The 12565-nt window shown below is 37.6% G+C and overlaps 1 protein-coding gene across 4 annotated transcripts in view; it reads left to right on the top strand.

Moving 5' to 3' along the window:
• LOC106876175 (uncharacterized) overlaps positions 1-12565 on the top strand; it is a 130147-nt gene that overhangs the window by 26487 nt on the left and 91095 nt on the right. For all 4 annotated transcript variants that reach the window (XR_016242472.1, XM_089354558.1, XM_089354555.1 and 1 more), the window contains exons 4-7: positions 1784-1886; positions 5882-5984; positions 7515-7731; positions 11534-11657. Coding sequence is in view for 3 of the 4 variants with exons in the window: in XM_089354558.1 (XP_089210684.1) it covers positions 1784-1886; positions 5882-5984; positions 7515-7731; positions 11534-11657 (547 nt within the window). In the remaining variant the exon portion in view is untranslated. The remainder of the gene's footprint in view (positions 1-1783; positions 1887-5881; positions 5985-7514; positions 7732-11533; positions 11658-12565) is intronic.

Below are 12565 nucleotides of genomic sequence, written 5' to 3'. Positions count from 1 at the left end.
GGCCACAGTCAAATGACTGAAACAAGTAAAAGAGTAAAGAGTAAAAGTATATATATGTGTGTGCATTTGTGTGTTTGTGTGTCTGTGTGTGTGTCTGTCTGTGTGTATGTGTGTCCTTGTTTTGACATAGCACAATAGATGTGAATGAGTTCCACTATTCTTTATTTCCGATCTTCTCTGAAAACATATCTGGTCATGGAGGAATTTTACCTTGCTTGGAAGGCGGCGAGCTGGCAGAAACGTTAGCACGCCGGGTGAAATGCTTAGTGGTATTTCCTCTGCCACTACGTTCTGAGTTCAAATTCCGCCGAGGTCGACTTTCTGAGTGCTACACTCTCTGAGTGGTTGGCGTTAGGAAGGGCATCCAGCTGTAGTAACTCTGCCAAATCAGACTGGAGCCTGGTGTTGCCATCCGGTTTCACCAGTCCTCAGTCAAATCGTCCAACCCATGCTAGCATGGAAAGCGGACGTTAAACGATGATGATGATGATGACTTTGCCTTTCATCCTTTCAGGGTCAATAAAACAAGTACCAGTCACGCACTGGGGTCGATATAATCGACTTAATCCGTTTGTCTGTCCTTGTTTGTCCCCTCTGTGTGTAGCCCCTTGTGGGCAATAAAGAAAAAGGAAACAGATGAGGGTTGGTGACAGGAAGAACATTCAACAGCAGAAAACCTGCCTTAACAAATTTCCCTCTGACTCTTCCTTGGAAGGAATTGTGAATGTTAAGATGATGACGACGACAATGACGATGACGACGATGATGATAGTGATGATGATGGTGACAGTGGCAATGACAACAATGACAACGACGATGATGACAATGATGACGACGACGATGATGACAATGATGACGACGACAATGACAACAATGACAACAATGATGGGGATGGTGGCAGTGATGATGATGATGACAACGATGACAATATGATGACGACAATGACGGTGATGTCAATGACAACGATGACGGCAGCGGCAGCTATGACAACAATGACAATGGTGATGATGACGGTGATGGTGGCAACAACGATGATGACAATGATAACAGTGGTGATGACAAAGAACGGCAACGATGACGACAGTGACAATGATGACGATAATGAGGATAATTGCCTTTAGCTGCTGCTATAACATCCAACTTATGTAAATCAGTGATGAAACTTCCATGCATTCACTTGGACTACTAGAAATAGTAGCCAAAATCTTCCTCAAATTATACGCTCTATAGCCTTTTTAAAAAGGACGCATTGATTAATGTAATCTTAGATTAATGTAATCCTGGATCTGGAAAAAGATAAGATGGTCAAAACTGGAATGTCTTTGGCTATAGGTTTTCCTTCCTCAGAGTTGATTGGATTTGTATATATTTGTATATATATTGATGTTGATGCTTTTACTGAGGAAATCTATGATGAAAAAGTTCCAGTCCTGACCATCCCACTTTTTTTTAGATACAGCGTCTTAGATTATATTAACCAACATGGTAACCCAAATTTCCAACACCAGTAATAGCAATATATGTGTGTGTGTGTGTTTGTGTGTGTTAATTTACACATCTAATGACTTCTTTACTCTTTTCCTTCTCTTGTTTCTCTTTCTCTCTCTCTTACTTTCTTTCCCTTTCTCGTCTCTTTTAATCTCTCTCTCTCTCTTTCTCTCTCACTCTCTTTCTCTCTCTCTCTCTTTCTCTCTCTCTTTCTCTCTCTCTCTCTCTATCCTTCAGATACACTCTCCCATTCTTACATTATGTCTCATTCTATCTTTCTTTATATCTTGTACAGAGAAAAGCCTCATGAAATATTGCAGCAATTCAGAAGAGAAACAGCATTACAATTCAAAGAGTATTTATATGAATTCTGTCAGAATGAAGAACTAAGAATAACGGTGAGTGTGTGTGTGTGTGTGTATTCAATTAGAAGTTAAATTAGCCTCATTCAGGGATGGTATCATCCAAGGAATTACTGATTCAATACATAATATTTATTAGGAATAATAATATTTGTAAACTAATAGGTTTATATATATATATATATATATATATATATATATATATATATATATATATATATATGTTCTGGTGTGTGCTGAATTTCCCTAGAGAACATTCTTTTCTTTTGTGGTTTGACTGTAGATGGTCTATCTCTAGCGTAATGGATGTCCACTTAGTGGTCATCCCTTCTCATATGTATGTAATATATATATATATATATATATATATATATATATATATATATATATATATATATATATATACTTGTGTGTGTGTGTGTGTGTGTGTGACTTTAGACGCGAGGCCAGAAGGATGCCAAGAAGCAGACCAATCCAGAAGAGAAAGATTTGGAAGCTAAAGAACCCTTCACATGGTCAGAGATTTAGGGACATCCTCATCAAGAAATTTGATGAGAGGGAGAAGGAGCTACAGACTTCGGACATAGAGGGTAACTGGAAATTCCTATGGGACAGCTTACTGAGTGCCAAAGACCAAGTCTGCAGATGGTGCAAAGTCCCTTCCAGACACAGAGTAACATGGTGGTGGAATGATATGGTAGACAAAGCCATTAGAGCAAAGAAACAGGCCTGGAAAGCCTGGAAGAGTGGAGGTTGCAGGGAACTGTGCCAGATAGCCAGAAGGGAGGCTGGGCGACAGGTATACATAGTCAAGGGTGAAACAGAAAAGAAGTTTGCTAATGTCCAGCAACGTGAGGACCAAAGAACTGAAGTATTTTGGATTGCAAGACAGTGTGTGAGAGAAAATTGTGATGTCACAGGAGAGAAATGTGTCCGCATGGAAGATGGTGCACTTGCTTTTAATGATTCTGAAAAGAAAGAGGCTTGGAGAAGCCATTATGAAAGGCTGCTGAATGTGGAGAATGAATGGGAGGAGAAGAGCCTGCCAAATGTTGACCCAGTAGAGGGACCAGCTAGCTGAATAGATAGCACCCTGGTAGATAAAACAATTAAGGATATGAAGCTAAGAAAAGCCCCCAGCCCATCAGGAATCACTGCCGAGATGCTTAAAATATCTGATAGTGTGGGCTATGGCCTAGTCACCCGTATTGTAAACCAGGTTGTTCATGAGGGAGTCATACCCAATGACTGGTGTAGCAGCACCATAGTCAACTGCTACAAGGGTAAAGATGATGCTTTAGATAGAAATAACTACAGTGGTATCAAACTGCTGGATCAGGTGATGAAGGTCACGGAAAGGGTCATAGCCCAACTAATTAGGGAGAGAGTCTGTTTAGATGAGATGCAGTTTGGTTTTGTGCCAGGTATAAGCACCACGGATGCTATATTCCTGCTATGGCAACTGCAGGAGAAATACCTAGCCAAAGATAAACCCCTATACTTGGCTTTTGTGGACATGGAGAAAGTCTTTGACAGGGTCCCCTGATCCCTTATCTGGTGGGCGATGTGAAAACTGGGGATTGATGAAAGGTTAATAAGGGTTGTACAGGCTCTATACAGAGATGTTGTTAGTAAGGTTAAAGTTGGCAATGAGTATAGTGAAGAATTCTGGGTAGAAGTAGGGGTCCACCAAGGATCAGCCCTCAGGCCCCTCTTATTCATCATAGTCCTCCAGGCAATAACAGAGGAATTCAAGACAGGTTACCCCTGGTAGCTCCTCTATGCTGATGACCTGGCCCTCATAGCAGAATCACTACCAGAACTAGAGAAGAAATTTCAGGTTTAGAATCGAAGGGTCTTAGAGTCAATGTTGCAAAAGAATAAAGTTCTAGTAATTAGGTGGGTGAACACATCACACACCCCTTCAGGTAGGTGGCCCTGTTTGATCTGTAGAAAAGGTGTTGGTAGAAACTCCATAAGATGTACCCAGTGTAAGCTATGGACACATAAGAGGTGCAGCAACATCAAAGGAAGGTTAACCGGGAATATAGCTTTCATGTGCGGCAGATGTACAGGGACAATAAACACTGCAGATGCCCAGAAAACAGATTCCATCACATGCCAGGGAGAGAAACTAGAAGTAGTTGATAGCTTCCACTACCTAGGTGACCAAGTCTGTAGTTGGGGTGGATGCTCTGTGAGTGTTACCACTAGAATAAGAATAGGCTGGGCAAAATTCAGAAAGCTTCTACCCCTACTGGTGACAAAGGACCTCTTGCTCAGAGTGAAAGGTAGATTGTACGACACATGTGTGCGAACTGCCATGCTTCACGGCAGTGAAACATGGGCCATGACTGCTGAAAACTTGCATAAGTTCGAAAGAAATGAAGCTAGCATGATCCGCTGGATGTGTAATGTCAGTGTGCACACATGACAGAGTGTAAGTGCCTTGAGAGAAATGTTAGACATAAGAAGCATCAGATGTGGTGTGCACATAAAAAGCTTGTATGTGGACACAATATAGAAAGCAAGTCCTATCTGTAATCTCGGGGGGGACTAAAAACGTAACAACTATTTAGCCATGTGCGGACATGATCCAAAAAGTTCATTTCTTGAATTTAGACATGTAACGGGGTCTAAGCTGCTTTTCCAGATGAGCCATCTTTCCATATCACAAAGACCACACTTTCCACTGCCGTTGGTGTAGGGCTTACACTTGGCTAAGGTCTTCCAATGGATGTTGTAACTGACACCTTTAGCTTTTAAGGACCATTCTTATCCAGTCATATATGGTCCTTAAAAGATAAAGGTGTCCATGAACCCAGTAATGTACAATTTAAATTTCTAATAATTTTATTTAAGTTATATAATAAATTGTTTAATTTTTGTTGTTCAAGTTCAAGTTCAGCTGTTTTAAGAACACCAGATTTGATAAAAGTGTCATTAATGTGACATAAGTTGCAGTGGAAATGGTGATAAATCCAACAACTGCTGATATGTTAACAGATTTAACAGCTGAATTGAAATTTCAATAAAAAATGGAGCAGGGAAGGTGCAACATTGCGGCATCGCATAGGATATATGTTTAACAAGTTATATGATGGTCTGCATGCCACATCTGACACACTATCATGCAGCTTTGCTGCAATTTTCTTGTTTTGTTTATGTAGTTGCTTGTATGCCTACCTTTTTCAAAACATTTTTCATTTGTTCTCTTGCATAGTTTTATGTTCTTCAGCATTTTAATGCTATCTCCAATTATAGTCCTAGCTGTGTAGGGATTTTTCTATTGTCTGGTATATGTCTAGGTCTAGTCTTGATAAATTCTATTACCTTTTATTTTTATTTCATGGTTGAGGGATTATATAATCTGCATATCTAACTGAATATGGATTAACCCTTTTGTTACTATGTTTCTGTTGAAATGCATTGTCTTTATTTCAATTAATTTTGAAAAAAATGAAGAGTTTAGTAAAATAACTTGTCAATACTAGGCTGGTGTTTGAAACAAATTAAAATGAAATATTGATGGGAAGTTTTAATCTTGATTACTTAAATTCTTTAACATTCAAATTTCTCTGTCGAATGTAATGCTTATTTATTCACATTGATTTGATTTAATCATGCATTACCTTGTAGCTTTGAGATTTCAATAATGTTATTGTTTATTTCTTGAATAATAGTGTCGGGTAAGTGTGAGGGACTGAATTTGGTTAGTTTGAAAATAAACAGGTAGAATAGTTTGGCTGGATATGACCAGTTTAAATGCTAAAGGGTTAAAACAGAAAGTTTGTATCTTAGAATCAGGGGCAATTTCAGGCAGGTTGGTATTAAATGGGTTAAACAGCTAGTTTGTCATTAGTACGGGTTTGTTGGGATTTTAGTCATTGCAGGATTAGTTGGGTTAGGTACTAGTCATTATATTATGATCAATTGGTGTAGCATGCTGTATTGTGTATTAGGTAATTCTTCTCTTACAACTATGGTGCTATTTATGTTAAATAATATTTGTTGTTTTTGTGCTTCTTTAGCAATCGAAACACAACCAGCCAAAAGTTAGTCTTGCTTTACCAGAACCAAAAGTTGACTATTATTTCAATAAAAGTGTGGCTGAAGAAAAATTATCTAAAACAGGTAAGCAGAATGATGTTTTCAAAATCTTCAAATATTTCCACCGCCAACATTCTAAGAAAGGAGTAAACATACAGGAAAGACAATATTTTGTGGTTATTGGTTTTGCTACTAGTACTATTAATTGAGATGTTTCATACATCTTGCTTGCAATGCTTTCTTCACATTCTGTTATTCAAAAAAAAAAAAACCCACATTTTTCTTTCTCTCAAAATGATCTAACAGAGTTAATAGGACTGTTAAACCATTATTATTATATTGGTTTCAAATTTTGGCATAAGGGCAATAATTTTGGAAGCAGGGCTAAGTCAATTAAATTGACCACAGTGCTCAAATGGTACTTATTTTATCAACCTTGAAAGGATGAAAAGCAAATTTGACCTGGGCAACATTTGAACCCAGATCACAGAGATGGAGGAAATGCCACTAAGCATTTTGCCCAGCATGCTAACAACTCTGCCAGCTCACTGCCATACCAATGTTATTATATTACTGTGACACAAATGAATCAAAAGACCCAGTTCCCAGTGAGACAACAATGTTGATAATTCTTTCTAATTTTAACACAAGACCAGCAATTTTGAGGTGAGGGGAAATCAATTACATTGACTCCATTGCTCAACTGGAACTATTTTGTTAATCCTGAAAGAATGAAAAGCAAAGTCAGTCTCAGTGGAATTTGAACTCAGAATGTAATGGTTTGGAAGAAATGCTACTAAACATTTTGTCTGATATATTAACAACCCTGGCAGAGTAAACTTTTCTACTATAGGCACAAGGCCTGAAATTTTGCAGGAGGGAGCTAGTCAATTACATTGACTCCAGTGCTCAACTGGTATTTATTTTAATGACCCTGGAAGAATGAAAGGCAAAGTCAACCCCAGTGGAATTTGAACTCAGAATGTTAAGACAGATGAAATGCCACAAAGCATTTTGCTTGGCATGCTAATGATTCTGCCAGCTTGTCACCTTGGTTTCAAATTTTGGTACAAGGCCAGCAATTTCAAGGGTGGGGATAAATTGATTACATCAATCCCAGTATTCCACTGGTACTTAATTTATCAGCCCTGAAACGATGAAAGGCAAATTCAACCACAGTGGAATTTGAACTCAAAATGTAAAAATAAATGAAATGTCCCTAAGCATTTTGCCTGGCATGCTAACAATTCTGACAGCTTGTTGCCTTTGTCTTTGTCAATAATGTTAATAATGATATCTATCACTAGAATATATAATAAACATGTTGATTAAATGACATCTTTCATTGAAATATATATACATCATATATATATAGGTTTTGATATGTACGCCTAGTTAGAATAGAGGCAGCTGATGAAGGAATAATTCCAAGTGGCTATCTGTTTTCCTATGTGTTTGTTCCGTTGTCTGCAGTTCATTTTTCTAACGTCCTGTACCCTGATATGCATCTATATACACATGTAGATGTAAGTATGTACATATATGTGTGTATACATACATATATATTCTTTGTATTATATATATATATTTATAAAATGACATTTTATTTCCTAGACACAAGAAAATCAGTGACTAAAATTAAAGTATGCACTGAAGACAGTGAAACAATTGGTAAGATGGTAGGCTTGATACTTGAAAGATATCCTGAGAAGATTACTGTAGTAACAGATAAACTGAAAGGTTTTCATCTCCCTGCAAACCTACGCAAACAGATATGGACTGAGGTGCTTTTTCAGAATGTAAATCCTATGACAAACAATCAATCAAGTGGGTAAGTTGTTCTAGAAATGGTTCTTCTTCTGCTTCTTGTCATTTGCTGTTTAGCCACAGGTAAGCCTAGAGGAGGTGTGTGGCTTAGTGGTTAGGGTGTTGGAGTCATGATCGTAAGATTTGGTTTCAGTTCCTGGACTGGGTGACACGTTGTGTTCTTGAGCAAAACACTTTATTTCACGTTGCTCCAGTCCACTCAGCTGGCAAAGATAAGTAATCCTGCAATGGACTGGTGTCCTATCCAGGTGGGGAATATATATGCCTTGGAAATTGGGAAACCAGCCTTTATGAGTTGGTGTGACTCGAGCAGGTAACTTTACCTTTACCTTTCCCACAGCTAAGCCTTGATTGAACAGACAAATGATCAAGGACATTTCAACTGTGATTATACTGTTTTTACTTTCAGACTGTGTAATTAGATTATATTATCCAATAAGTCTGTCAAGAGAATAGATATGATTTAAGGAAGATTTGGCTGTTATTTCTAGCTGGTCTAGTGTATAATGTAGAGGCTTCCTATTCAGCTTGTCTGTTTACCTCCTGCTGTTTTAAATGAACTGGTGCAATTCTACTTCGGATGAATGGCTTATGGTCAAATTATTTGCAGTGAAGTATTTGGAATCAAACAAAATAGTTAATTTTTGATTAAATAAAGCATAAAGCAGAGAATTAGTTGAGTTGCTTGAACCTCCTCCTCCTCATCATCATCATTGCTACCACTGCCACCACCACCACCACCAACAACAACAACAACAACATCAACACCATCATTTAATATCCATTTTTCATGTTGGCATGAGTTGGATGGTATGACAGGAACAGGCAAGTTGAGACTACACCAGTCTTCAATTGCCTGTTTTGGTATGGTTCCTACAGCTGGATGCTCTTCCTAATGCCGACCACTCTACAGAGTGTACTTTGTGCTTTTTGTGAGGTACCAGTGAGGCACAGTGAGGTCATCTAGTAACTTGCAGGGCAAGACCCCTCAACTGGGGGGAGTAATTTGTAAAGGTACAAAAAGGTGTCTTGTATTAGAAGAGAGACAATGGCTATCTCAGATGGAGAAGAGAGAGAGGACAGAAAGCTGTAAGTGTGATAGAGAGTGGGCAGGGGCCATACACCCAAGTTATTGGATGGTGCATGTAGTAGAATAGACCAGAGGTTGGAGAGGGGGTAACATCCACTTTTCTATGCTTGCATGGATTGAACAGAATTTGTTCAGGTGGATTTTCTATGGATGGATGCCTTTACTGTTGCCAACCCCCACCTGTTTCCAAACGAGGTAATATTTTCTTGTGATGAGACATACTTTCACAGAAGATTGGATATGAAGGACACTGTTTGTGTGATGGTGACACTTGCTTACAACTGTTACACAATGAATAATGTCAAGGCAAGGAGACTGTAACGTACACACACACATGCATAAACACACCCACCCACTCAAACACACACACACACACACACACATGCACACATATGTATGAGGGGGTGATGAAAAGTTGCTGGCTTAGGGCAAAAGAAAATACAGGAGGATCAGTTAAATTATGATTTTATTCACCATATTCCCCTCTCAGATTTATGCACATATTGCAGCAGTTCTTCAGTTTTTCTAAGCCCTGTAAAAAAACTTGAAATGTTGGGACTCCAACCAGGCCTTTCACGATACCCTTAAAGCCAGGAACTTTTCAGCACTCTCTCGTATACATATGTATGTGTGTGTGTGTGTGTGTGTGTGTGTGTATGTGTGTGTGTGTGTGTGTGTGTGTATTTATATATATGATGTTATAATTCTTTCTTAGGAAATATATAGAACTGCTTCAGAAGCGCTCAGGTTAAACCCAAGACAAAGGATAAGAATTAAAATAAAAGCTCAAATTTGGCAATCAACTTTTTTTAAAAATATTTGCATACATAGTCATAAATTCAATTTAAAACATATATGTATATTAATACATATCATGATACAAAATATATTTTAAAAAATATATAAATACAGCACCATTTGAGCGTAATCGTTACCAGTGTTGACTCCTAGCACTTGTGCTGGTGGCACGTTAGAAAATCATTTGAGTGAGGTCGTTGCCAGTGCCGCTGGACTGGCTTTTGTGCAGGTGGCATGTAAAAAACACCTTTTTGAGCATGGCCGTTGCCAGTACCATGTGACTGGCTCCTATGCCAGTGGCACGTAAAAACACCCACTACACTCTCGGAGTGGTTGGCATTAGGAAGGGCATCCCGCTGTAGAAACTCTGCCAGATCAGATTGGAGCCTTGTGCAGCTTTCTGGCTTGCCAGTCCTCAGTCAAATCGTCCAACCCATGTTAGCATGGAAAGCGGACGTTAAACGATGATGATGATGATGATGATATAATTCTACAATCCATGCAGATTATTAACTAGAAATTGTAAGAATGTGATTTTCAAATGAGGATACTTTTCCTGATGAAGGAGGCATTATCTGCATGGATTGTAAAATTTCTCTTAATTTTTCTACCGGGACATGAAAGTAATTTTCCTCTGATTGTATTGTATACTAGTTATATTTTTTTTAAAAAGTGGATTGAACTTTATGAATTTAGTAATTGAAATTTTAGACATTCTTAACTGCTTTTAATTTTAACATTGAAGAAAAATTTTTACTAGTTCTCTTTTCCTCACTTTTTTCCATATACATCGCATGTATGTTCTATTTACATATATTTTTATATCTATTTATATATATTTATATTTTTAAAAAATATATTTTGTATCTCGATATGTATTAATATATATGTATATTTTAAATTGAATTTATGACAATGTATGCGTATATTTAAAAAAAGTCGATTGCCTAATTTGAGCTTTTATTTCAATTCTTATATATATATATATTTTGCTAGCTTTAATTCTAGCGTCATTTCTTTCCGTTCAGCTTGTACTTGTTCTAAGCCTTGCAATTTTCAAGCTAAGTGTTAAATATTATTTAAGTTAATCAAGCCTAGTAAAAATGTGTTCTTTTCACCTTTTGTTTTGTTTATTTGAATATTTTATCTGGCCTCCCTTATTATATTTTTGGCATGAGATAGCCAAGTAAAAATGTGCTATCTTTGCATTTTTGTTGGGTTTTTTTACCATTTTAACTGGCTCCTTTTATTAGTATATTTTTGGCATAGGGTAGCCATGCTGCTTGGTATTGGACTGGTAGGACTAGTAGAACGTCAGGCAAGATGCCTGATGGTATTTGTTCCAGTTCTTTGTGTTTTAATAGCAATACCTGCAACAGCACAGGTGCCAAGTAGTGTTCTTTTAAAGTAGTGGCCTTTCTCTTGAACAGTATTGGTGATACAGAGAAAGAGCACTTGTATGCATGAGCAATTCCAATAATCATCATCATCTAGCTTCTGTTTTCCATGCTGGCATGGGTTAAATGGTTTGATCAGAGCTGGTGAGCTAGAGAGCTGCACCATACTCCAGTCTGATTTGGCATGGTTTCTATGGCTGATGCCTTCCTGATACCAACCACTTTACAGAGTGGTGTGCTGGGTGCTTTTACGTAACATTTACATGGCACCAGCATGAGTGCTTTTTATGTTGCACTGGAACAGGACTCTTACCGGCCAATCCTCTTCACCAGGAGTAGTGGTCTTAACACTTCTTACTGTGGAGTAAGGGTCTTCTTGAGTCTTCTATAAAAGATCTTGTCTTAGATTGTGCATGCAGGTACAGATACTTTACTAACCACGATTAATTGAGACCTTATATAACAATGTCAGAAATCAAATTAATATGAAGTAAGTGAAGAAGCTTTGGTTTTTCTCTTAGCAATTTGAAGAAAAAATTCCGCCAACAATTTGGACAAAAGTTACAGAGTAATTTGAAGAAGTTACACGTAAAACATCCATTGCATTCACCAATCAAGGATTTAATAGAAAACACTGTTATTGAGGTAAGTTAATTTAAGCCATTTCATGGCTAGGTTTCTAATGAAATACATTGTTTATGTGTTGCAATGAATTTTTTAAAAATTTTCATAAAATTGAAGGAATTTCTTGAAATAACTAATGTCATCATGACAAATAAAAGATACATGAAATTATCATAGAGGTTTTAAATTCAAATATAGGCATTTTAAAACATGGTTTTTGTAGCATAAAGCCAGGGATGGTATCAGATAGGATGGTTTGAAAAAAGGTTGGCATCATCTATCTTGAAGAATAGGGAAAAAAGATATTATCAATTGGGTTACAGTTTGTGTACCCATCACACAAATTTTATTATATAATCAAATGTAATTTTTAGCCCAAAATTCACCAGAAAGTTTCAGAAAAAAAAGCAAAAGGACATTTTTTCTCTACAAGTGTGGTCAACTTTTGAATGTACTTTGGTACTAATAACTATTGTAGTTACCAATATCTGAAAAGAATAAGTTTTTTTTTGATTGAATGGGACTTAATCAAAGAAGGAAGAGTAGCACTCTCAACCATTTTGAAGGAGTTTTGAGACTGGTGGGAAGTTCCAGAGGAATGACATTCCAAGAAGAAAGGACTGGGCATAATGGTTTATACTGGGACTGGGGAAAGAAGTTGGACACAAGGTTGGTGATAGGAGGAAAGATAGGAAGGGTTGGAAGCCTGAGTGGAGCTGAGCCCAGTTAGCTCCATCGAGAAGAAGCCATTATTGTAGCTATAGAAAAAGTAGAGAAAGGAGACAGCATATCTGTCAGAGGCTGGAGAATGTCTGTGAGTGACCAAATGAGAATTAGCTGGATGCAGGCTAGAATGCCTCTGTTCTTTAAAAATCTCACTAAAATATTTCACTGACCACCACTGCATTGCAATGTCCTTCCTTGTCTGT

The sequence above is a fragment of the Octopus bimaculoides genome, chromosome 1 (genome assembly GCF_046866305.1).
Source record: "Octopus bimaculoides isolate indiv1 chromosome 1, ASM4686630v1, whole genome shotgun sequence".
NCBI classification, from domain to species: Eukaryota; Metazoa; Mollusca; class Cephalopoda; order Octopoda; family Octopodidae; genus Octopus; species Octopus bimaculoides.
This window is presented reverse-complemented; position numbering and strand designations above follow the sequence as displayed.